The 26,553-nt window shown below is 34.3% G+C and overlaps 4 protein-coding genes and 1 pseudogene across 6 annotated transcripts; 3 read left to right on the top strand and 2 right to left on the bottom strand.

Annotated features, from left to right (window-relative positions):
* Nucleotides 1–1,176: 1,176 nt before the first annotated feature.
* Nucleotides 1,177–3,207, top strand: LOC145596714 (cyanidin 3-O-galactoside 2''-O-xylosyltransferase FGGT1 pseudogene; annotated as a pseudogene).
* Nucleotides 3,208–4,157: 950 nt separating this feature from the next.
* LOC145597470 (putative glutathione peroxidase 8) lies at nucleotides 4,158–6,558 on the top strand. The gene is made up of 7 exons (XM_081653650.1): nucleotides 4,158–4,211; nucleotides 4,309–4,384; nucleotides 4,481–4,543; nucleotides 4,664–4,782; nucleotides 5,860–6,027; nucleotides 6,129–6,219; nucleotides 6,443–6,558. Exons 1-6 carry the CDS (start codon nucleotides 4,158–4,160, stop codon nucleotides 6,159–6,161), a joined length of 513 nt encoding a protein of 170 aa, XP_081509776.1. The 3' UTR covers nucleotides 6,162–6,219; nucleotides 6,443–6,558.
* A 1,083-nt stretch (nucleotides 6,559–7,641) lies between these two features.
* On the top strand, nucleotides 7,642–9,670 carry LOC145599332 (uncharacterized). Its single transcript, XM_081655729.1, has 7 exons — nucleotides 7,642–7,860; nucleotides 8,044–8,200; nucleotides 8,345–8,402; nucleotides 8,523–8,591; nucleotides 8,672–8,767; nucleotides 8,919–9,008; nucleotides 9,295–9,670. The coding sequence occupies exons 2-7, from the start codon at nucleotides 8,049–8,051 to the stop codon at nucleotides 9,364–9,366; spliced, it is 537 nt and encodes a 178-aa protein (XP_081511855.1). The 5' UTR covers nucleotides 7,642–7,860; nucleotides 8,044–8,048; the 3' UTR covers nucleotides 9,367–9,670.
* Nucleotides 9,671–12,118: 2,448 nt separating this feature from the next.
* Nucleotides 12,119–18,036, bottom strand: LOC145597609 (AT-hook motif nuclear-localized protein 5-like). Of its 3 annotated transcripts, none has more exons than XM_081653813.1 (6): nucleotides 17,520–18,036; nucleotides 16,967–17,446; nucleotides 15,722–15,789; nucleotides 14,777–14,908; nucleotides 13,343–13,504; nucleotides 12,119–12,700 (listed from the first exon to the last, which is right to left on the bottom strand). In XM_081653813.1, exons 2-6 carry the CDS (start codon nucleotides 17,427–17,429, stop codon nucleotides 12,485–12,487), a joined length of 1,041 nt encoding a protein of 346 aa, XP_081509939.1. In that variant the 5' UTR covers nucleotides 17,430–17,446; nucleotides 17,520–18,036; the 3' UTR covers nucleotides 12,119–12,484. The 3 variants fall into 3 exon arrangements, with proteins under 3 accessions (XP_081509939.1, XP_081509940.1, XP_081509938.1); XM_081653814.1 differs by having other exon boundaries at nucleotides 17,646–18,036; XM_081653812.1 differs by having other exon boundaries at nucleotides 16,967–18,035.
* Nucleotides 18,037–21,576: 3,540 nt separating this feature from the next.
* LOC145596713 (putative disease resistance protein RGA1) lies at nucleotides 21,577–25,023 on the bottom strand. The gene has a single exon (XM_081652925.1). It carries the CDS (start codon nucleotides 25,021–25,023, stop codon nucleotides 21,577–21,579), a length of 3,447 nt encoding a protein of 1,148 aa, XP_081509051.1.
* Nucleotides 25,024–26,553: the final 1,530 nt, after the last annotated feature.

Below are 26,553 nucleotides of genomic sequence, written 5' to 3'. Positions count from 1 at the left end.
ATTGTCACATGATTCATCTATGTCTTACTAGTACTAGTTCATCATCGTATTATCTATATAATACTCGGTAATACCACTAGTCCACTACATGCTTCTTCAGCTCCCAAACATAAATAAAGTGATACAATTGATGCATCATTAAGATTTTACACTATGGCCGTGTTTGGTGAATAGCTTAAAGCTGAAAGTTGAAACTGATTATGTTAGCTGATTTTGACTAGCTGATTGCATTAACTGATTTGACTAACTTAGTTTATTAGTTGATTGTATGAAAGTATTTGGTAAATAACTAATAGCTTAAAGTTGTTTGAGTATGTGAAATGACCAATTAGCTAATTGTGGGATAGGTAGTTTAAGTAGGATTTTAAATTAAATGGTGGTATAAGTGTTATTTCACCATATATTAACGAATAAGCTAATTTTTTCAAAAAGAGCTTGTTTAATGAAATTAGCTCTTTAAATAAGCTTCCCATCAAACACCTTGAATTAGTTTATTTAATAGTCAATAAGCTAACGTTGGTCAAATAAGCTAATTTTGCTCAAATAAGCTGTTTACCAAACACAGCCTATATTTATAAACTTTGACCACATTTGATAGCTGAGTAAATAAGCATATATTTTACTAGTTGTTCAATCAGTCTCATTGTATGCTTCGATGTATAATTTTTTTTTTACCAAATTGTAAACAAAAACTTTATTGATCAAAACCTACAAATAATATGTTAACAAACTTGTATAGTTAAAGCAATACATCTATTGAACTTCGTTTTCGTATATACTTTAAGCCCAACCACTAAAAAAAAAAAAAAAAAAAGAACTCTAAGCCCAAACACATATCCAACTTTTTTATATCGAGTCAGCCCAAGATTCAATCCAAGAAACTAACCAAAACCCGATTAGTAAAACACAGAAGAAAAGAAGTAGACGCGAAGTCGACTCCAACTAATCAATTTACGTGTCTACTTGTCTACGTCAATGCTTAGGTCCAAACTTTTTAATTAAATCAAGTGAATTAATCATTGAGATATGCATATCTTTTTGAATAATTTTCATATATTACGAGTATTATTCAAATTAGTTTTGCTTCATAAAAAATGGTGATATATATGAAGATGAAATGTATCATTAACTACCTTTTCCAAGTAACAAAGTCAAAAAATTAAATTTCAAGGAAAGATGTCAAAGATTAGCAAAACTAATGGGTGTTTGCACATAGCAATGTATCCTTGGTTTGCTTTTGGACATCTTACATCTTTTCTTCACTTAGCTAACAAATTTGCTCAAAGAGGTCACAAAATCTCATTTTTTCTTCCTACCAAATCCCAACCTAAACTTTCCATCCATAACCATCATCCCAATCTCATTACCTTTATCCCTATTAGTGTCCCACATGTTGACGGGTTACCTTTTGGGGCTGAGACAACCAATGATGTGCCTACCTCGTCTTATCCACTCATTATGGACGCCATGAACTTGACTCAACCTGATATTGATTCAAAACTTGGTCTTCTAAAGCCAGACTTCATCTTTTTTGACTTTACTGAGTGGTTACCAGATGTGGCACGAAAGCACTCTGTAAAGTCTGTATACTATTCAACCATGTACGCAGTTAGTTTTGCTTATCTTAGCCCAATGGCTCGTAATTTACCACCTACGTACTGCTTCAAGGAGGCTGATTTGGTTGACCCACCACCGGGTTTTCCAAGCTTGGCTATAACATTAGGTCCCCGTGAGGCCCGTGAGTTAGCATATGTATGTTCAATAGAATTCGGAGGGGTTCCCTTGTTACAAAAAAATGCAAGGAGTTTTAGAGAATGTGATATTGTTGGTTCTAAGACTAGTAGGGAGATGGAAGGACCTTATTGTGATTTCATTAAGAAACAAATTAATAAACCAGTACTACTAACGGGACCTATGGTGCCTGAACCGCCCTCGACCAAGCTTGATGATTCCTTGGATTGTTGGCTAAAGGGTTTTGGTCATGGTAGAGTCTTGTATTGTGCACTTGGAAGTGAATGTGTTCTTAAGATGGATCAATTTCAAGAGCTTGTTTTAGGGCTTGAACTTACTGGTATGTATGATTGTATATTGCGTGTACAAAATGATTTCATACTCTTATTTCTTGCATGTCAAGTAATTAAAACAATTTATTTGTTTGGACTTAATTAACAGCCACATACATATATTATTTAGAATTTACATACGTATCATTGGAAAAATTTCCTTAATTTAATTTCTTAAACTGATTGGTTAGTTGAAAGAATATGATAGAAATGGTTTATTTATTAAATAATGTAGGTGATGTAGGCGGGGTTATTATAATGTACCGACTAACTACGGAATACTCTTTCTGTTTCGTAATAGTCCTAACAGTTTGACTTTTGCACTACTGATATGCGTACTTTGACCATACTTTTTACTATTATATTAGTACATAAAATATATGTTGCCATGTAAAATAATTTTGGATTTGTCAATATGTATATTTTCATTATATCAACCTTTTAAATTCCTTAATAATGTATAATTACAAAATATTAATGATCAAAGTTGTGCATTGGCATGTGTCCTAGTCAAAATGTTGCAATAATTATGAAATATAACAAGTATAATTAAATTAGCTATTGTCTCACTATTTATTAACAAAAATGTTCTTTTATACATGTAGGTAGGCCATTTTTAGCAGCATTACGACCACCTAGTGGATGTGAAACAATTGAGCAAGCCTTGCCGGAAGGATACATGGAAAAAATCAAAGGACGAGGAATAATTCAAAGTGGTTGGGTGCAACAACAACTACTCTTGCACCATCCTTCGGTAGGGTGTTTCGTGACACATTGTGGGGCGGGATCATTAACCGAAGCCATGTTAAGTGAGTGTCAATTAGTGTTGATACCTCAAGCAGTAGATCAATTTATCAATGCAAGAATGATGAGCCTAGACTTGAAAGTTGGGGTTGAAGTAGAGAAGGGAGAAGATGATGGATTTTTCACCAAACAAGCTGTGTTTGAAGCAATTGAGATGGTAATGGATCCAGAAAGTGTAGTAGGGAAAGAGGTGAGGGACAATCATACTAAATTGAGGAATCTATTATCAAAGGAAGGGCTTGAGGACTCCTATATCGATAAGTTTGTTCAAAGTCTACAAGATTTGGTTTGAGTTCAACTTTGTAATTTGGCATAATAAAGTCTTGTGTATTCTCGTGTTTTTTTTTTTTAAAAAAAAAAAAAAAAAAAAAAAAACAAAAAAAAAAAAAAAAACCTACAAATGTTGTATATGTCAATCGGTACATCATAAGGGTTTTTAACAAATCATATCCTCCCAATATTTGGGGGAATTTAAGGTTGTATTTAGAGGTGTCAATTCGGGTGTCTGGGTTAAGTTTGGTGAAATCAGATTGCATCTATTTTTAAATTTGAGTATGTTAAATTAATGTGTCAAAACAAGTCTAATGTGATTGGGTCAGTCGGGTAGGTCATTGACACCTTTAATTGTATTGCCTAGTAGCACAATCATTGTATGAAAAAACATCTAATAAAAGATTTGTGAGTAAGTCGTGCGGTTTAAACTTGATTTTCTCTCTTGATAAGTTCAATAATCTTGATATATATGTTTGAGGGATATAGATGGAACTATGCTTAGCTTGGAATAACAAGATCCAACATGGAAAAAAAAATAGCATAGCCCGTTAGTGTACATATTATGCTTGAATCCACATCTTTTTGGAAAAAGCACAATAATATATAACATAACACTACATGACAAAACATATTACTCTGTTGTATAAGTCAAATGAAGTATAGACACATAAGTAAAATCCGATAGCACATGCGCTCAAGGCATGTGTTGACCTAATGAGTTCGAAAGCACATAGGCTTGGCATGAGGCACGGCTCGACACAATCCACAGCCGGACAAGAAAGAAGTGATCTAGTGATCCAAAGTCCACAGCCCTCTATTAGCAAAGTACGAAACTTAACTTAACTTGGGACAAGAAGCCTTTGACCAACTTTGGCCCAAGAAAACATAAAGATACCCAACACCACGATTCAAAATTCAAAATATCCAACACAATTTATTTTATTTTGTTTTATATGTTTTTCAACAGAAAAACAGAACAAGGAAGAAAACAAAGACGATAAATTTGGCTGAAGTCAAATGGCAAGTCAACCCGCTGAAACCCCACAATCAATCTACAATTTCACTATCAAGGTCTTCGCTTTCTTCATCCTCTTTCAATTTTTTATATACCCTTTTAATTAATTGTTTTAATTTTTAGTTAATTTGCTTAATTTCTTATAATTTGTAGGATGCCAAAGGAAGTGATGTCAAATTAAGTGATTATAAGGGCAAAGTTTTGTTGATTGTTAATGTGGTACTACTATCTTTGCTATTCAATTTTGTTGCTAATTTGTTGACTATCTGGTAAATATTTCATTAATTACTAATTAATGTCTGTTTTTTGGTAATATTTTTGTCAAGTGGAATGACCAACTCAAATTACACTGAGCTAAATCAATTATATGCCAAGTACAAAGATCAAGGTCATTATCTATTTTATTTAAATTCAATTTATAGCTATAGTTATGTTATTGCTATTGTTAATTTTGTGGGTAAATTAGTTTAATGGTAATGTATGAATATTGGAAATCTTGTATTTTTAGGCCTTGAGATATTGGCCTTCCCTTGTAATCAGTTTGGTGATGAGGAGCCGGGAAGCAATGATGAGATTATCGAATTCGTTTGCACTCGATTTAAGTCGGATTTTCCTATCTTTGACAAGGTAGACATAACACAAGATAGTTTCTTCCCTTGATAGTTACATTAGTATATTTGTCTCTTTGTTTATGCTTTTAGTCTGAATTGTTTGTTTGGATTCGCCTTCTATATAGCATCCAAGTTGTGGAGATAGTGTTGCATATTACTTGCTCTTGAAGTAGTTTTCGCGAGGTGAAAGAGCCAATCTTCTTATAATCGTATTTATTTTTCTGGTAACTCATATTGGCAGCAAATTTAAGGCTTTTGTTTTGCTGTTGTTTATGTTCATATTTCTAAGTGTGCCATGAAACAGTGATTTGAACTTGAATTTGAAATGCTAGCATATAAATTTGTTATTACATATGTTGTAATCATAGCATTACAAACTTGTATGAGGTTTGAGCTCAGATTTTAGCTATTGTTATTAGCAACTTAATGTTGACAAATGACAATGTATGCTTTGGTCATAGCATCACTAGTTTATAGGAGAGGATTGAGTTCAGAATAAAGTGATGATTATTAGTAGCTACTTCATGTTGTCAGTGTTGCATCTCCCCTTATGTGGCATTGTTCCTGCTACAATGATTTATTGCCCCAATATCATGGTTACATGTCCTCATCGGACTAGGATTCTTGGCTCTTTCTTGAGATACCAATATAGATTTAGTACAAACTCTTCCGCACTCTGCAGGTTCTGATATCATCAGTATCCTGTCATAGGAGGTTCAAGAAAGCTTGTGGATGAACTCCAAATGCTGTCAGTTAGTTTTTAAGCTCAATACTGTTAGGCATTACCTTATTGCAAGTGGTAGGCAGGAAAAGAGAAGAGCATGTGAGGATGAGGAGGAGAAAGAAGAGTTAAATGCTTTCAATGTTCTATAAGTCACTCCTACAGAAAAAATAGTGTGCGCTTCAAATAAATTTACAATGTTCTTCTCCACGTCCAAATTGGAGAATCCGTTCACACTGTTTGACCTCTTCATATATTTTCTATGATTTCATTGAAAATTCTGTGTTAGAGGCCATTAAAGATCTTCAAACTCTTACAAGTTTTGATGTAGACATCCTGAATGTTTATCTGTCTTGCATGTTACAATTGTAGATCGAAGTCAATGGAGAAAACGCTTCCCCCTTGTACCAGTTCTTGAAGTTGGGTAAATGGGGAATCTTCGGAGATGATATCCAATGGAATTTCGCCAAGTTTCTTGTTGACAAGGATGGCCAGGTCGTTGGCAGATATTATCCCACAACTTCACCTTTCAGCCTAGAGGTAAGAGGAGGTTCACTGACTGATAATTTAGTGGATGAAACTTCCTCTGGATTTATGTCATTCTGAACTCTATAGTACTGATGGCCCTTTTGTTGTTGCAGTACGATATAAAAAGGCTATTGGGAATTGCCTAAAATGCTGCCTTCCTTATCAAACACTATGTATGTGCATTGAACATTCTCCCAATATAAGGTACAGCGATAAGCCTATAACTTCGCTTTGTATGACAAAATTCCTACTCTACTAGAAATATAGTTATTCAACATATGAATCTTTAGTATTTACAGTATTTGGGTTCCTTTGTTATCTGTTTGTTTGGAGTATGCAAATGTCATGTCAATTTGACTCTCTAGAATTGAAGAGCGGGAAATTTTTAAAGTGCAACGAAGAATAACTGTTACATTCCATGAAACAGGACATTCTTTCATGTTGAAATATTGTGTGCTTGTACAAGGCATGGCAATGTGGTTGATGAAGCTGAAATTCAGTCTTATATGAGAAGATGGTATATCGCACGTACCAGTCTTTAATCTCATCTTTAAATCTGTATTTGGACCTATAATTATGTGTTGAAAGTAGTAGACATTATTAATCAATGAAAGTAAGTAGCTGTTTTCAGTTATTTTCACTTTGTGATTTATTACAAAAGAAATTGTTGCAAAAATTTGGATCTGATTGTATTTAGCCTGCAAATGACATGGAATTCAGAATATGCTGATCCCTAATCTTAATGTTGCTATGAGGTTCACAGCTTTTCCAACTTACATTCACAGTGTTAAAGAGGTTTGGAAGGCTTATACTTAAAGCATTTAACACTAATTACAATGAAATAAATGCTCTTAAACAAAAGTGAAGTGGAGGAAGTACAATTAGACTCTAGAGACGTGTGTATTTAGGTTGTATGCTCTTCGCCTTATCCAAGCAAATTATTACGAGTAGTTGATGATTTTTGTATCCTACTACATAAATCAACTATATCATATTTTCTTGATCTATTTTTGTTTATTTATTGCCAAATTTTGATAATTTATACAGTGTAATACTATACATTATTAAGAAGAACACATAAATTGAATCAATGATTAGTAATCAAGGCCTATAGTTTAGGTGGTTAGAACTCCCCTTTTGGTTTCAAGTGACCCTTTATCACTCGCCATCGTGGCTCTTCAAACACCAAAATATAAAGAACAAATTGAATATAGACTTGATTTTTTATAGACATGGCCTATTTATATTATAGATTAAAGATAGACTTAAAACATTTCTAAGGAGAATTATATATTTTCCTTATTTTTCAAATGAGGATATAATCTAATATTATATATTTAAAGGGGAGTTTTTTCCCGAGTTTTTAGAAAGCTATGGATCTAATTTTCTTAGCGCGCCATGTAAGATTATAAATCTTAGTAGTAGCCAATTAAATAAGAAATTATTAATTTCTTTTAAAATTAAATAATTTAAATGTCACGTAAGCAAGATTAGCAAATGAGATTTTTAAGTTTAAGATAATTAAATATTAAATATTATCTTTTAATATTAGAAATTTTATCTAAATATATAACAAATTTTAGCTCATAAATAAATTCAAAAAAAAAAAAAAAAAACCAAAAAACCATGCATTGCACGAGCTTCATCTCGTTTTTCCAAAGCAGGAGACAAAAATCTAGCACATACAAGAAGTGACTAACAGCACTCGCACCCTCGGAAATACTACCAAGTCTACAAGTACTCTGTACTCCGTAGTTAAACTTAGAGCTGATAACTTCTCGTACTATCACTATTTTCCATATTCAAACTTTTCCAGAAATTGAACTCAACAACCCGACCAACTAGGTAAATGAATCGAATCATTGTATTATGTTCTTTCATTGATTAATCAACTCTTCGAATTTTTTTAAGTTTTTAACATTGGTAAGCTCAAATAGCTGTGCATACCAAGTGTTTGACAAAATGCCCCAGTGAACTCATATTTTGCCATTGTTGCTGATTTACATTACTTGTTTTATGGGGTTGCAGTGATAATGAGGTATATGAAGCCACTGACCTTGTTTCAAGAATTAGCAAAGACGACGAATGCACTCGAACGAGGTCGGTTTTTGGGGTTGGATGTTGGTGATAAGTATGTTGGACTTGCTGTTTCAGACCCAGATAACAAAATTGCTAAACCTTTAAGGTTGATTTTTGCACTCTTTGCATTGCCAAAGTAAAATGCTAATTTGAATACTTTCTGTTCTGCAGCACTTGACAGTAATTTAGTCAGCTTCTTCATTTATGCTGTAGTTTTGTTCTGAAATTTCACTTGAATTTGTTCATGCAGTGTTTTACTCAGAAAGAAATTCAACATTGATATGATGGCTGCTGATTTCACAAGTTTGGTAATGGATGCCATGCCTTGATAATGTGTTTGATTATGTTACGACAGAAGTCGGGATTTTGTACTTACAACGGGGTCAAGTTATTTATTGTTGTAACTGGTCTTTTCTTCTTGCTTGTAGATTTCGGAGTTTTCACTATCAGGCTTTGTTGTTGGTTGCCCTTTTGATAGACAGCGGCCGAGTCCAGATGTATGTTCCTCCCCAAATGGTTGTGGTGTATGTGACTAGTTAACTCTTGTTGTTTGATGCTTTTCTACTTTGTTGATCAGGGTGCACAAGTGAAAATTTTCGTAGATGATCTGTACAAAACTGGTAAACTAGAAGGTGTGAAATATACATATTGGAATGAGTGCTATACATCAAAGGTAACTTATAGCCAATTTAGATGCTTTCTCAGTAGAAGTCCTAACTCGAACATGTAATTACTCTTTTATTGAAGGGTGATTGAAGTCAAAATGCTAATATATGGGTGGATAACTTTCCTGACCCGATTGATGATTTTCTTTTGGTTTTCAGAACGTCGACTTACTATTGCAGCCATTAACATTACATCCGGTGGAACTGAAAACTATGCTTGATAAATTTGCTGCTGTGGGAATATTGCAGGTAAGAGTTGTAGTGTTGCTTTTAACATCAATCTTACTGTCATGAGCTACTCAACTACCAAATACTTGAGGCTGCTGTTGATTGTAATCTCTATTGTCGAACCCATAGCCATGAGGAATTTTTACACTATTTTCGCAATGAATCATAAAACTGTATACTAAGTTCTCCCTTCAAATTTTTTTGTAGCTTTAGCTGTGTAACCTATGTAACATTTGTATTGAATTATTCTTCAGTATACCCTTTAGTTCTTGCAAACGATATCTGATCAACCATATTCTTGTGACAGGGGTACCTGGACTATGTCAACCGATGTGGACTGAATCCTGATGTAGAAGATCATTCTGCCGCTGTATGCTGATATGCTCTCAAATTTCTCTACGTTTGCATTAGGATGCTTCATGTTTAGCTCTTGGACTTCTCACTGCATTGTGTTTGAATTCTATGGAATATGAGCATCTTTACTCCAATGATCTTAAGCCTAACATTGCTATGCTGCATATGGCCATTTTCTGTGCAACAATTCAATTGTAATGTTAAGTGCTTTCTTTTTTCTTGTCAATGATACATCTGCCGTAGGGCTCGATAGTTGAAATCTTACATATGACATCTGAAAGATGTAGAGGTACATTATGCACTTTTTTTTTCCTGAAGTTACCAGTAGTCTGCCCTATCTTCCGTTATCAAAGTATATGTACATTATGTAGTGTTTGGGGGCAATATGTCTATTGTACACCCGAGATGAGCACAAAAATAATTATGTACAAAACTCATATAATACAAATTTACATATTTTAATAAAGATATTCAATCTCAAAATTTTACTGGTACAGGTAGTTGTACTACTCTTTGAGATGTCTTTGCAAAAACTTTCTGGAAATGGTTCGATTGAAGGAGATCGAGACACTTACCCAGTAAAATAAATTACCTATATATATAGGTAGTATATATATAACAATGACCCATAAAAATCTCTGGCCATCAACATTCAGCTTCGTCAATATGCTTATTGAGATAGAGGTAGATGGTAAATAATTTTAGATATCATACTAATCGTGCACTCGTGGTTATTCCCACTTTGTTTTAATAAGTATTACACTTTGAGTGGCACAAATTTAATTGAGTTAAATAAAATAAGAGGTAGGTGGGGTAAGTATTAAAAAATTATAAAAGAAATATAGTGAGTTTAATAGATTATTGAAAAGTAATAAATGTGAGAAGAAATAAATAAATAAAAAAAAAGTTGTGGGTTTAGGTGGGATCATAGACCGGAGAAAGATATAATATTAAAATATAATCTTTTGTAAAAAAAAATGTAAAACTTATTAAAACACGAGGAGTTCAATGATTCGAGTGTGGTGCTAAAAGAAAACTTTTAGATGCCAATTTTGAGAAATCATAGCACTAGAAACGTAGGTTGTGGTGCTGGTCCTCCCACCAGCAATCAGTGGCTCTTTCGCCCTGGTTATTTATACGTACAATGATTGGGTAATTTATCTATTGATCTTGCCACTAAAATTGCTATACACTTAAAATTCTTTGAAAATATTGAAATGTTTGGAATAGTTTGCCCGGAGAGCATCAACCCAACAAGTGAAGTTTCGAGCCAACACTATACCATTAACAACACTATCTATGGCAAGAAAGTATATTACTTTAAAAATGAATCGATTTTCGTGGGTAGGAACTCATCCTTTTGTGCAAAGGATTCGTAAAATTATGCAAAGGTTTTTGTTGATCCGAAAACTTTAAGGAATAGATATGTATTTCTACATCCTACTAAGTAAATTTTATCCTATTTATAATACAAGTGTTTTTTAAGAATGAATCATTGGTTTGATTATTATTTGTTAATTTATCAATATTAAATTTTTTTTTGTGCAATTGATAAATATTCTAAAAATGGTATGCCTAAACTAAAATTGGTACAATATATATTGTAGAGATCAACCCCTTTACATAAGTACATATAGTTATGCGCTATCAAGAAGCATAGAGCTGCAAAAATCCCTGCTCGAACCTTCACAAAGTAGATCAAATATCTTTGTGTCAAAAAATATCTTTGTGTCAAAAAATATCTTTGTTAATACTTCCCTCCATTGAGAATTTGAGAGCAAACCATACCAAATATTGTATTTCTAAGTCTTCCAAGAATTCAATTTGTTCAGCAATCTTGGTAGCAGTCATGTTTGATGATGCTATTCCAGCTAAAATGCTTATTATCAATTCTTAATAATTACAATAAATACTACGTAATAGACAGCAACTAGCTTTAGCTGGTTGATATTCTATTATTTTAAATCGATATTCTAGATTGATTTTCATAGGATCGAACTCTTCCTTTAAAAAAAAAAAAAAAAAAAAAAAATCGTTATTCTAAATTGATATTCATAGTTTACTACACTAATGATTGTATATCATCGCGACGACAAAGAATATTACTTGTACTTGCCTTTACAATTTAGAAGATGGAAAGAGGAGTGAGGTTTATCTTACATTGCTAGTTCATCAAAGCTAGGTGAACTCACTCCAATTAATTGGACTAATCCAATAGTAGAATAATGTGAATAATGAAAAGTGGTTGGACATTGTAACACTAAAAATACTGGGGGTATGAAGGAACAAGGGGCAATTTCGGCAAATTCAGAGTAATATATTTTTGTATCATTTCCTTTTAAAGGGAAGGGGTTGGCTCCTGAGTATGTTCAATTTATTATGGCATATGCTTCTGGAATATCTTTTGATTCTTAGCTAAATGAACCAAACTTCTGTAAACATCACGTATTAAAGACTAATATTGAGTTGTAATGGAAACTGTTTTGATAAATTTATCTTATGAACCATACCAGTATGGTTGATCTTCCATGGTATCTCGTAGATCAAGAGAGGAAATTCCTTTGAGAATGCATTAAGCCCCGAGTGTACAATAAAAATCGCAGTCTTCACAGAATACCGTCCTAATTACCTTCTAAAGTGTATTATCATATTCATTAAAAACTCGAAAAAAAAAAAAGAAAAAAGAAAAAAAAAAAAAAAAAAAGATGAATCCTACAACGGCAATATGAATTAACCAACAGCAGAAAAACAAGAGACACAATCACAAATGAGGGAGATAACATTAAAAATAATTTTATCAGAAACTAAGAATGGTCAACTAGAGAGTTACAACAGAATCTGAAGCACTCAAACACTCATCATAAACTCTTCTTAGCTGTAAAATACACCTACCAATGCTGCTACCTAAACTGGGTTATCTCAAATCTGGCTACCCCAAAATCAGCCGATATATGATTCTGAACTCAGGGCTTCAAGATCGTAAGCTTCGTCACAAATGTCAGGAAACGTCTGTTATCTTTTTCACCCTACTCCATAAGGAACTGATGATCCGGAAGCTCATGCATCTAAAAGGCTTTAAATACACAACACAATGTATTTACAAATCGCCCAAACTAGTAAACATGATATGTATTTTATCAGTGTCATCCACTCGCCAAGTCAATGTCAGTGTTGGGATTCTTTAGATCTAGTCCTTTAGGACCAGGCCATGAGCCAGGAACATTTTGGCTAGAAGAAGCATTATTAATCTGTGCTGATGATTTATCACTTAAGAGTTGTTCAGAGCTCTTATCATCTATCGAATCTGACTCCTTGCCCTTGGCCTTCGGATTCCCATAAACAAAACTGCACACTACAACCTGATAAAAACAATGATAAGCTTATATCATGGTAAAAACATTCTACTTGCTCACAACTAACCGCACCACACACACACACACACACACAAAACCTTTTGTTTCCCTATTACCCAAAGTAAGAGCTTTCAGTGCATAAAGTACTCCCATTTTGGTAATGACAACAACAATGGATTTACAGTGCCTTTATTACAAAATATTTCAGGGATAACTTAAAATGAAGGTGTACCGTAGCAACAAAAATAGACGCAGATACATGAAAAGGTGAAAGATAAGCCAGGAGTGTTCAACACTGGGTTGGAACTTAAGTGAATTGAAAGGAAAAGGAAATGTAAAAAAAGAGAATTCAAGTACCAATTGCTTAAAAGTACAGTACCCCATCAGTCTCATTTCTAAATTTGGCGAGTGGAGTACCTCAATCATAGTCAATTAGTCAAATCTTATGTAGTATATACTATCAAAAGTGAAGCTAGTGATGGTCCAGCTTCTGGCTTCATAATAATTCATCAATAAGAGAGTTGACATATTGTTTAAAGGTATGCTACCCCATCAGTCTCATTTCTAAATTTGGAATTGGGAGTACCAGATATGATCGAAGTGAATCAAACAGTAAATGGGTAGCTGCATTCTAAATATTAATAATACCTGAACTGGCTTTGAAGCAACGAGCCTTCCTCCAACTGCACCACCAATCACATGCCCATCAGGACTTGAAAGAGAAACATTAACACCACCAGTACGATTACGCGACCCACCAGTTTCAGCAACCAAGTATGAACCAGATAAGCATAGTATCTCAAAACGGCCCTACATATGTTATCAACAAAAATGACTCAGCTCAAAGACTCTTACAACAGAGCAATCACAACAATTAGTGTTATTCAATAGCTAGACAAGACTGAAGTTAAGTAAATAGTAAAACATGATCAATTGTCTAAGGTTCAAATAACCAAGAGATCAATTGTCAAGGTTGAACACATGGAATTGAAATCTCAGGATTTCATTGATTAAAGTAATGAAAAGCAATACCCAGTCTATTTTCCTTCAAAAAATAAAAAAAATTTAAAAAAAATAAATCATTCAGCCTATCACTAGATACCATAACATGAAAAAATCATAGAGGGGACAGGGAAGTTTTGGCCAATATTTGACAGGTTATCTGAATTAAAATTAAAATAATTTTTTTTCTTATCGGCACATCAAATAAATCAAATATGAAATTAAGCATCTAACTATCTCAATACAGTAGAAAAACAACAAATGAATAACACTTCCACCTTGAAAGTGGTACCCGCACAGTAATCTACAACTTATGTTAATGCATGACTGCAGGTCTGGAGCAGTATACAAACTTCACTTGGTTTCTTAAGATTGCTAAGACTCACAACACAATCACTAACTACAATGTTTCAAGTCTCCAACACTCCCAACATAAATGATGCAAAACTTTCACTGTGAGCACAGAAAATGTAAAGCAAGATAGGTAGGTAAGCCAGATACAGAACCAACTGCTTTTTCAGGTTTGGGCTTTTGATAATATCTTTTGTTTGAAATTCTCTTTTCAGTGTGGAAGGGATGGGAGCCAAATCATGTACAGAAACCAACAGACAGATGACTCAAATAAGGTGTAACTAGTTACTAAGCATACACAAAGGCCTTACTCTATTGATATTGAGGAAAAAAAAGTCCTGCAAATTTAGTTCCAATAAGCTGTAATAAGGGCTACAAAAACTATACTAAGACTAAAAAAGTTTAGATAAGTACTAACAAGTAAACCTCAGGTGATGGAGCCTAAGTATCATTTGAAGAAAAATATATCAAAAAAGATATAAAAACCTCCATTAAAATTGCTTCTGACAAAGAGAAGTATACATTAGAGTAATATGATAAAGAATTGGACAACAGAACATTAAGAGAGAGAAGATAACAAAGAGAGTGAATAATGTACAAAGAACAAGCAACAAGTACAACATGTTCAGATAATCTAGTTCGTGGCTAATAAAAAGTGAGATGAACTACTTGCAAACCAAATACAGGTTCAAAATTCTAAACAATCTATTCACCTACAAAATAATTTACCTCAAATGAGACAGTCCCGGTTGCCGATCCAGGCTGACGTAATGTGACAGCAGAAACACCACCACTACCTGACATAATACATAGAGCTCTTGGCCGCTGCTGTGAAAATGAGAGTATTTTAGAGGCAACATCCTGCAGACCACAAGCATCGGTAGATTAATAAATAAGCAATGACTATTTAGTAGCAGAATTCAATATTTACAGAGCAGACCGAATTCCATCCACAAGAAAAAGTGTTAAGTGTGTAACTTTCTAGTCACTTCAAAGCAGTTACTGAATTTATGAGGACACTGTATTGCACATACACTAGCTCATTTAAGATCTGTAATCTCTAACTCCTCCATGGCCCATGCATTCGTGCACTAGATTCTCCTTATTAACAGACAAAGAATCATGTAGCTATTCAAGGAAGAGGCATGACAAACTTTATCCAAAGAACTAAGTAACAAGACAGTTAAGAACAAATAAATAAGCATTCAAACACTTCCAACACCTAGTGCTCCCCTCCATCCCAAAACAAATTTCCACAACACAGAATTTGATGTCCTGATTTAAAATAGAATAAATACACTTGCCTTTTCTTACTTTCTTTTTTCTCTCTATATATAGACTTCCAAATATCTTCTTTTACATTCAACAACTATAATTAAAACCCATTTTTAAGTCAAAAATGAAGCTGTTATAGAGAAGAAGTATTCAATAATGTATCTATGAAGAAGTTTTGTCTTTGTATTAGCATTTTAGCCTAATCTGTCTCTGGGAAATATTCTCACACAAAACCAATGAAAAATCTCAAGGTAGAAATATATTTTTTTCACACTTGAAGACTTCCAAGTACAGCTTAAAAATAAACCACCTAGTTAATGGAACACAATAGCTCATTAACATCAACTAAGAGCAAACATAAGCAAGGTCACATAGTAACTTTTAAGCTTGTTAGCATACCTCTCCAGGTGCAACGTGAATGACATGCGGCATAAATGCAATGCCTGCTGAATTATTCATCCAGTCACCTGAAACAAGTTATCATGCAATTTGTATGTAAGTTCACAGTGCACTCTTGCAATGGAGATTACCATCACAGAATCAATAATACTCTACCCTTTAAAAAAAATTTGAAAAAATAGATAAGTAAATAGAAAGAAGACAGATGAAAATGAATGACTAGTTACGCAGTTCATTTTTACAGTAGGTAAGAACTTAGGAAAGAATATAAAGCTGTGAATAATTTACGCTATCTATCATGCAAATTCGATAACAATAGCTAGCAAAAAAAAAAAAAAAAAAAGGTGAACTTAAGACATAATTTGATGTTTCTTATGGCAGCAGCCCCAAAGGCTGTCTTTACCACTTCAAATTTCTTGTATACTCTACGCTATATTTCTTAAATTTGCATAGAGAAGAGAGAAGACAATAATAGAATGCTAGGCTACAGGAAGATAGTAAACAATACTATGAAGTACTATCAGAAACTCAGAATTTGAAGTAGAACTTAGAATTAGAGTAGCATAGAAGCAAACAAAGAACAGCAAGTTCATTCTATGAGATGAACAGAATACCAACTGAAAACATCATCTAGATATTGGCGTCTGATTAAAAATTCCCAGCCCTGGATCAGGATATTTCAAGCAAGTTCAAAACTTTGAAGAATTCGAGTTACAAAATAGCTATGAACAGAACATCATTAATCTTTCAACAGAAAATGTCGGCTTTGTCGGTGAATGAAATGGAGAATGATGAAAAGGTAAGAAATGACAGGTTAATAATTGTTATCGAGAAAGACTCCAATCAAGCTCTCCACTTCATGTTAATGGATAGAAACAACTAAACTTGTAAGAGTAAGAAATCTCGCAACAATCATTCAACGACGCAAAACAAAACTATATATGCTTGGCTACATTCTAAGCTATAGCACTTTGATCCTGAGCACCAATACATGATCACAAAATTCATATTGATGAGAAACCTATCACCATCAATTTCATAGCATTCTCTTAAACAACAAGCTCATAGAGTCTCATAATGGTCCAAATGATAACATAACAATGCAAGGGATAAGTGACATGCTTTAAAAAATCAAAGGTTAAATATAACAAAATAAACTCTTAACCCATTATGATCATTCTTCAAAAACAACAAAAGGCAAGCAGATCATAAACAAGGAAACCAAGGTAAAACAATTAAGCTTACCAACAGAAGCCAATCTCTGCTTCCTCCCAGACCCAGGAGGTCTTCCTCTCTTCTTCCTTTCCGCAAGGGCACTCGAATTCGGGGTAGACGGGGAGAGCCCCAACGCCACGGTACCAGACCCCGATGCCGCCCCGGGAGCAGAACCATCAGGCCCATATTTCCTAGGCCTTCCTCTCTTCTTCTTTGCAGGCTCACTCAATGAACCCCCAATTGAAGCCACAGTAATAGTGAACCCTTGGGGCACATTGGGTTGGGATCCTTCTACATTGAATCCAGGACCCACAGAATTATTAGCCCTAACAATTTGCTGAGATGAAAGATTAGGGTTTGAAGAGGGTCTAAACCCTGAAGATGGTGTGTTCAATCCAGGTTGCCCTGCACCTGACCCAACTGAACCAGGAATTGCTCTATGCATATAATATGGTGCTGAACCTTGCAATGCCATACCTTCTCTCCCATCCATACATTTACCTCACCCAACTATTCACAAAAATCACTTCTAAATTAACCCAAAAAATTCAATTTTCTCAATTAAACCAAGATTTAAACTTACCCAGATGCTCAAACAGCAAGAAGTATTGAAACTTTTAAGGGTTTAAGATCCAGAATTAGGGTTTTAAACCCTTTTTGACGATGAAAAAACCTCAATTACTCCCAAAAGGCAAAAATTAGAACTTACCCAGAAGTTGAAACACTCAAAAAACTTGCAAGCTTGGGTAAAATTAGGATTTTGATGGAAAATTAAGAAGCCCCAGATCTTAAAAATTGAATTTTGAAATTTCCCAAGTGTTTTTTTAGTTCACTGAGCAGCAGCAGATTTCTTCCAAACCCCAGAAAATTTGAAATCTCGCCTGCCCTCTTCAATAAAAACTACTCAAGAAGCAGCAAAAAAGAAAAAAAAAAGATAGGAAAATCTTATGGAAAAAATAAGATAAGGAAAAAGGAAAAAGAAAACCCTAGATTTGAATTAGGAAAGAAAAAAATGGCAGTAGTAGTTTGAGAGGGAGGAGAGTGAAAGTGAGTTCAAAGAAAGAGGAGAGAGAGTATGAGTGTTTGTTTCAAAGAAAAGAGAAAATTAAAAAAAGAAAATAAAAAAAAATAAAAGAAAAGAAAATATATATATATAGAGATTTGAGCTTTTTGAATTAAAGGTGACTTTTTTTTTTTTTTTTTTTTTTTTTTGTTAAGATGGTTAATATTATTCGGGTTAGAGGCAAGTTTATAACTTTAATCATTATTAATAAAATGCTAACAAATGGTAAATATTTGTGAAGTGGGATTAGAAAGGGTTTTATATCATAGATAGATATGATAGATTACAAATTCATTGATCAAATCTTAACTCATAAGATTTTACTAGGTTTTGCATTTATATGTCTCACATTTATGTTCTCATTTGATAACTTTGAATCTCAAACCTTAAGAAACTATGATAAAGATTATCCATTGAGTTAAAATTCCACTTGGGTATGTACAAACTACAAAGCTATCATAACCAACAAGTTTACTTAGTTTTTTTTTAATAAAAAGTGAGTAAAAGTTAGTAGTTTACTACTTCGTATCACTTATTGAGAAAGTAGTTTGAGGGATGATGGATCACACGCGCAGTGGCCAAGCTAGGTCAGGCATTGAAAAATATGCGGTGCTTGGGTATGTGTAGGCTATGGGTCAATTTTTTCCGTATATGTTCCTTCTTATGTGGATTGCCCATTTCCTTTCTTTGATTATTTAAATCTTTTTCCCTAGCTTTTGATCATACATAACATATTAAAAATACATCTTTTCGCTTTTCGAAAATAATATGTGTTAAGCAAAGAAATGTCAAAGCTGTGTTTATTCCAGATGCGCAACTATTTGAAATAATTGTTCACTTGAAATCCTTTTTTAGAATAATAGGTTATCATGATGCAGCATGTGTCTATTTTATTGCAACATCGAACTAAGTTCATTTTATATTGCTTATTTTCATAACAATTTTCTTATCATAATAAGATAGTAACCCATAGATATACTTAGATGAATAATTGCTACGTGATGAATAATTGCAAAAACATACCTGTATAAGTAACTATTAAGAAACTTAGATGAGTATGATAATGAATTAATGCAATTAAATTTGAATTTTAAAATAAAAATTTAGAAACTCATCATCTATCCCATAATTTGTGTCCCATTGGTGAGTATGACTATAAAGGGCCTGTTCATATTTACTTAATTTCAGTTCAGTTCAGTTCCAATCAGTTCAGTTCAGTTCAGTTCAGCTCTTAATTTCCCTCTCACATAAAATATTCATTTCAGCTCAATTCAGTTCAGTTCAGTTCAGTTCAGTTCCAATCAGTTCAGTTCAGTTCAGTTCAGCTCCAATCAGTTCAGTTTAGTTCAGCTCAGTTCAGTAAATATGAACAGGCCCAAAAAGCGGGATAAAATCATCTGTCCCATAATTTGTGTCCCACTAAATATGATTGGTTCTTAAAATATCTATTTGCCTTTTAAAATTTGAGAAGTGGGACCTTGTAATTATTACAACCATTCAACCAATGATATTAAGTGAAACATAAATGGAACATAAAAAATGGGACAGAAGATTTAAAACCATAAAAAGCAAGTACATTAATAACTACCCTAAAGAGGAAGTAGAAAATCACCAAAAAAAAATCAAAAAAATAAAAATAAATAATACGGAGTAGTAGATGAAAAATGAGAGTTGAGGAAGGACAGAGTGAGCTACTTTAAATAAATTAAGTTACCAAAATAGTGATACGTTTAACTGACTTTATACAATTGAATGCAAAAGTACATATCTCTTCTTACTTCTCTGAGTTTGGTAAGAGAGAGAAAATAATATTGGTGGAAGATTGGTAGCTAGTAGTGGTGGTCCTTGAAAGAGAGTGCGAACAACAACAACAACAATGTCATTCAAACATTGGGTTTGCATTTTTTTTTTATATATTTAATTTAAATTAAATTAATTAAATTTAAATTAAATTAATCAAATTTAAAAGATAGAGAAGTTAAAAAATGAATTAAAGGATGATATGTCACCTTAAGAGTCCAGTTCAAACTTTGTCGCTTTACTATGTTAGTTCTATGTTTTCATGGTTTGGTCTTTAATTATATTTTTAAGGAGATTTTAACTTTTGAACAGAAAAAATTCTTACTTTTCAGCTATTCTTTTGTAATGATACACTCATGAATCATAATGTTTAAGTTTTTGTTCATGTTTTCAAAGGTTGGATTTTGATTTTTCTTCCATGAGTTTTACAATTTTTTTTTTTTTTAAAGTGTTATTGAATTAATGTTTACTCGTATTTGTTTTTAAGAAATACAATGAATAAAGTACATGGCATATGCAAAATTCAAGGGTAATTTAGGAATTACAATTACTAAATTTTAAAAAGTGGGGGTATAATAGTCTTTACATATTGTCCAAAAATAGAAATAGGAACAATATTTTAGATTTTCAAAATAGGAAAACAAAAACTATATTATGAGAGGGAGGGAGTAGTACTCGTATTAAAGTAGCTATAGATTATTGCACTTGGCAAACCAATACAGTGAGAATAGTACCGTAAAAGGAAGAATAGTTTAGCAGATACACCAATACACATACTGAACTACTGAAGACAGACAAAAGAGTTTCTAATTAATAGCTATTTAAATTATCTAAGCTTAATTGATTAGATAAAATTTGTCACAAGGCCTAGGATAGAGAATGAGCTTTTCAAGCTAGATGTAGTGCTGCTATACAGCAAGATATCATCTTGGCATGTTGGCAAATGAGTATAACATGGATCTTGGATTCCGGTTGTGTAGGACAGACTAACAAAGGCATTCAAGTCCTCATCTGTACACTGCAAGCAAATAAAATGGTGAGGCTAAGTGAGGATTCAAATTATCACGCAATAAACTGAAAGTAAATCAATCACGCAATAATGTTTAAATTTGTAGTTTGTTCAATAATCGTATCTAATTCATATTAGACATAATGGCTGAAAACATATAATATGCAATGGCGCACCACATGATTAATATTTCAATTTAAACTCTGAACACACAGGTAAATGGTTCATAAGAAGTTGCTTACCTTAACGTGGAACTGAGCTTCTTTGAAACTTGATTACAGGTCTGGGTAGGACAAATGTGTGCAAATCTGCTTTTCTGTATACTAACGAGCAAATCAAAAGCCTGTGTGAAGATCATAACCTGTAATATAGAATATAATGTACATCATTTAGTAAAGATCAGAAAAACCTTATATACCATAATATCATATCAGAGGGATCATTTCCATGAGGTTGAATTTATCACCTACTTCTGCACAACTATCAACTTTATACACCAATGTAACTTCTAAATCTGCAAATTATACTTTTCTACTCTTACCTACTTGAATATAAACAAGATACTTAAGCAAAGATTAGGCATAATGTAAAATTGTAAATACATCCAACTCTATCAGCTGTTTACAAATTGCAATGTGTAAAAAAAAAAAAAAACATAGACAAAGACCATGATCACTTCCAAGTCTGAAATTTGTACCGTTGTACTAGTAGTTAGTAATAGTATACATGAAATTCAAGTAATCAATCCAATCTATAATGGGAGAAGTATTAGTACCATCGACGTATAATGGAAGAGATGTGTTGAATGTGAGGCCAGTCTTCCCCAGTGGGTTGCCAGCATCTTTTGTTGAGGCGTTCTGAACAGCGAATGAGTCGAAGTATCCTGAGGGAAGTCAGTTTGGGCATCCAATCCGGCATAGATTCCAATCCCTGGCAAAAATTTATTTCGAGGGTATGGAGGGTTGCCAAAGATTGCATCCAATTTGGAAGACCCACAAGCTTTGGGAGATCATCCAATTTCAAGTTACAGAGGGAGTGAGGAATGGATGGCAATGGCATGCCAATAGCGTTCATTTCCTCTTCTTCTCCCAATAAATTTACATTAGGACAACTGGAGATGGATAAAGCCTCCAACGCCGTGAGATGTTCCAATCCTCCACAAATAACACTCCTCAATTTGCAGCAATTTCCGATTTCCAAGGATCGCAGGGAAGACGAGCAGCTACTGAACACACCCTCAGCTTCTTTCAAACTCTCCAACTCCTCATCATACAATATACACAGCTCATCAAGACACTGAATTACTTCCTTGGGAAACGAATTAAGCCATAGAATATCATCCAGGTTAACTTTCCTGAATTGGGAAATAACATTTGAAGAACCAGTACTACTGTCACTTGCATCCGCCTTTTCATCCCCTGATTTCGTAATATACACAATTATTTGGAGTCTTTTATTGAACTGTTTGATACGTAGTTCTACTAAGTTGGGACATAGCAGAATCGATCTTAAGTTTGGGCAATGGTATATACTCAAAAACTTCAATTGAGGAAGTGGTATTGGTGCCGTGCTGAAGCTGCTGTTAATATCAAGACAAAGCTGATTATTATCTCCCACCCCCTCCCCTAAATTTGTCCATCCTTGCAACTCTGGAAGGTTTATCATAAATAGCCTTCTCAGGCGGGGAAAGAATCCATTTGGATCACTTCCACCTGCTAATGCACTCTTTTCAATTATGTACTTCAAATTCAAACAATTGTTAATTTCAAGGAATACCAAATGACGAAGATTTCCAAGGCATGTCAAGTCCTCCATCCAGCAATCGGAAATTTCCAATCTATTAAGATTAGGGAGAGAGGTTGCCAACTTATTTTCCCTAGCCCAACTCGGCATTCTCATGCCAACACAATGAAACAACTTTAATCCCTTGAGATTCCGATGTGGTTGCAGCTCTTCCATTAATCTCCTTTCTACTTCATCAATCCCCACATAATCAATGAATATGGTAATAAATTTGAGATGTTCCTTATCCCTCAAATATGCTCCTTCCCTATCTATATCTTCCATAAATTCTGTGGCATATTTAAAAAATATAATTTTGACCATGAGCTCGTCTTTCAGGCTGTTAAGTCTTTTTAGCTCCCCCAGTTGCTCAAACCATTGCTTCCGACTTCCCTTTGATCCATCCACTACAAACATACTCAGCACATGAAGGCAAGTTAACTTACTCAAGCCCTTTGGCATATTAATAAGGCTATCACAACCAAATATGTCCAATATCCTCAAGTTAACCAACTTCATCAGATCTTTTGGCAACTCTTTCAAACCGCAATAACATAATTTCAACATCTGTAAATTATATAACTTGGTAATTGATTGAGGAAGCACATCTAGGTCATTATTGCTTGAGATATCTAAATATCTTAAATGCAACAACTCACCAATTGAGTGCGGCAAACATTCTATACCTAACTTACTCAAATCCAACACCCTCAAACACATCCAATTTGCTACTAATGCCTTCAAGGAAGATCGGTCCATCACAACATCATCATGCCATTCACCAACATTCAGAAACGAACGAATGTGGGTCTTAGAAAGAGAGTATTGCAAGGACTTACCTCGTACATGGGAAATATGCCGGACTTCTCCATCTATGTTGTCTATTACATAATATTTTAAACAAATTTCCTTCCCTGCTACATTTTGAGCAATATCATGCATTAGATCGTGCATCTTACACGAAATGATGTCACCATATTCATCACGCTCTACATCTTGAAAAAAGCATCTCCGCATCAGAATAGTAAAATATTCCTCAGCAGCATCTTCCAACCTTTGACCATCATCTAATGGAACAACATAACCCTGTGCCAACCAAAGGCTTATCAACAACTCCTTCTCTATGACAGCATCTTTTGGGAACAATGCACAGTATGTGAAACAACTTTTGAGGGGCAAGCCAAGTTGATGATAACTAAACATGAGTATAGGCATGATGTCCTTTTGGCTTTCTCTGAAGTTGAATAACCCAATCTCCTGAAATGATATCCATCTACTCTTGTCTTGACCATACAGAAGACTACCAGCCACTCTTATGGCAAGAGGGACACTGGCGCATTCTTCTACAATCTCTCTGCCAATCTTCAACAAATCGTCGTGGGGGCTTAATTGTTCTGATCCAAATGCTATTTTCTTAAACAAGGACCATGAATTCTCCTTTGACAACCCTTGGAGTTCATATGTTCCACCACCTCCTACAATTTGGGCCGTCTTGTGCGACCGTGTTGTTACCATGACACAACTTCCCCTCTGACCTCCCAATAAAAACTCTACAAGCTTAAGCCAGTGATTGCGATTCTCAGTCCATACATCATCCATAACGAGCAAGTATTTGCTGCTAGTTAACTTTTCTCGAAGTTTTATTTGCAACCATTCCTTGCTGGATCCTTCATGTGTTTCACCAGTTGAAGCATAAATCTTACGAAGTATACTTTCCACATCCAACTGCTCCTGATCATGATCAGAGACACAAGTCCACACCTTTAATGGAAATGCACTTGTGACCCTTGGATCATTAAACACCAGTTGGGCAAGAGCAGTTTTCCCCAATCCTCCGATTCCCACTATAGAGAGGAAAGAAACATCTTGTTGAACGGTAGAACAATTCAACAGATGACCTACAAGTTTCTCCAAGTCATCCTCTCTCCCAATGATACCACCCTCGTAGATGTAAGAACATGTCTCCTCCCTCCTCCTCCTGATAGGCTGAGGATCAATACTAATGCCAAACTGAGAGTGATTTTTGGCAATAGCATCTAACTTCCTCCGAATTTTCTTAACCTCTTGGGACATAGAGTGAGCTATCTTCAGAGGATTGTAACGAGAAAAGAAGAGACTCACATTTTTGGAGAGTTTCTGACCCTTGATGAGCTGCTTCTGCTTAACAAGAGTGATGAACTCATCGAACAAATCGTCAGCATCATAAACAGCATCCTTGAGCTTCTGAATCCAGAGTTGTGCTTCAGAAGAAAGCTGGTCCTGCTTCATCTCAGCATCTTGGAGCACAGCCTTGACAGTGGAGACAGTCTCTTGGAGTTCATCAAGTTGGGATTTAAACCCAAACCCAAACATGGAGCTCAACTCTTTGAGCTGCGAACATTGAAGAGCAGCAAACAGAGTTTGAGCAACGGACAACACTGTTCCAACATCCATATTTTTGGTTTCAGACAATGAAAGAGTGTTTGTTATGTCAGATAACACTCGAAATGGGTTTAACCAGACCAATGTGATGGAACTGATAATGTACTTCAAATATATTATACTCAAATCTCACCTGTAATTATATATAAAAAGCAAAAGGAAAAATGATTCAAATTTTAGGAATAATTAAGCATTAAAATGTACGGACTACTGTATAGTTTGATTTCTTGTGCTTAGTTTATTAAGTCTCGAATTAGCAACCTCCGCAATTAGTGTATACTTTACAGTAATTTAATAGGAAATATTGAGTAGAATCATGACTCATGAGCACGCCCCAATATAATTGCTTAAATAAACGCAAGTGGTAAATCAAATGCATGTGTAAATATTTGGGTATATGGACTATGGAATAATACCAAATGCTGTGTTTATACGTAGTATTTGAGTCCTTTCCCTAAATAATGTTGACAAAAGACCCAATTCCCAAATTACAGGAGGACCGTAAAGATTTACATTCGTTTAAAATGAACGCAAACCATTATTCATTAAGCAAACCTTCTTATACTAGCCATACAAATGATACAATAGCTGTAGTTGTACGCTTAAACATTAATTTTTTATGTTGTAATATTTTTTTTTAATTAGAACCAGTAGTATTTTGTACTTGAACTGTTGAACGCTCAAGAAATATGCCATGCAAGTAATCAAAGTGTTACATTTGATTAATAGTTAAATAGGCCTGAACCGCAAGTCCGCAAGTATTAATGAGAATATAAGTGCAGTGCTCATCTTATACAGGCAGCACATCTTTGCAACTGATGTAAACATTACAAGTTACAAGCAGTCAAGCATAATCTAGCTATATCCAGAGTGTACTTTCCGGCTTTCCGCTTTCAAGGGGGCAACCTAGTACAAGTACCAAAACACTACTATGTCTATGCAACAAAAGAAAAGTCTACAGCAATTTAGGCATCACCTGTTCGAAACTTAGGCATGTAGATTTGATGTTGTCGATTTGTGCATTCAACTCTTCAATCTTTATGCTTTCTATAACATTCTGCTCTTCCAACTTTTCAATATCATGTTCAAGTTTAGCCTGCTCGATTGTTTTCAGCTCTAAAGCATTAGAAATCTCTTCTGCCTTCACTTTACTTGCTCTCAGTTCATCCTCGAGTTTCTTCAACTCATCCTTGGATGTCACTGCTTTTACAATCTCATCGAGTCTCTGATCCAACCATTTGACATCAAAATTCAGACTCTCGGCATCCCTTAGGATGGAGTAGAATCCCTTAACATCATCAGATTTCATATCAGCAAGATGGGTGTCTTGGAGCTTCTGCACAACCTTACAGATACCCTCTAAACAGAGGGTCTTGAAAAGTTCTGATTGTAATGTACACGCTTTAGTGATATTTCCATACTTGTTGAATATAGCTTGCATGATATGAGATAAGTCCATCGAAATGGCAGTTGAGCCGGTTACTTTTAGACAGTCATTTTCATGCTGTGAAGCAATGGACTGACTTTCACCACCTTCAAATT

Source organism: Chenopodium album, chromosome 20, assembly GCF_948465745.1.
Source record: "Chenopodium album chromosome 20, dcCheAlbu1.1, whole genome shotgun sequence".
NCBI lineage: Eukaryota > Viridiplantae > Streptophyta > Magnoliopsida > Caryophyllales > Amaranthaceae > Chenopodium > Chenopodium album.
This window is presented reverse-complemented; position numbering and strand designations above follow the sequence as displayed.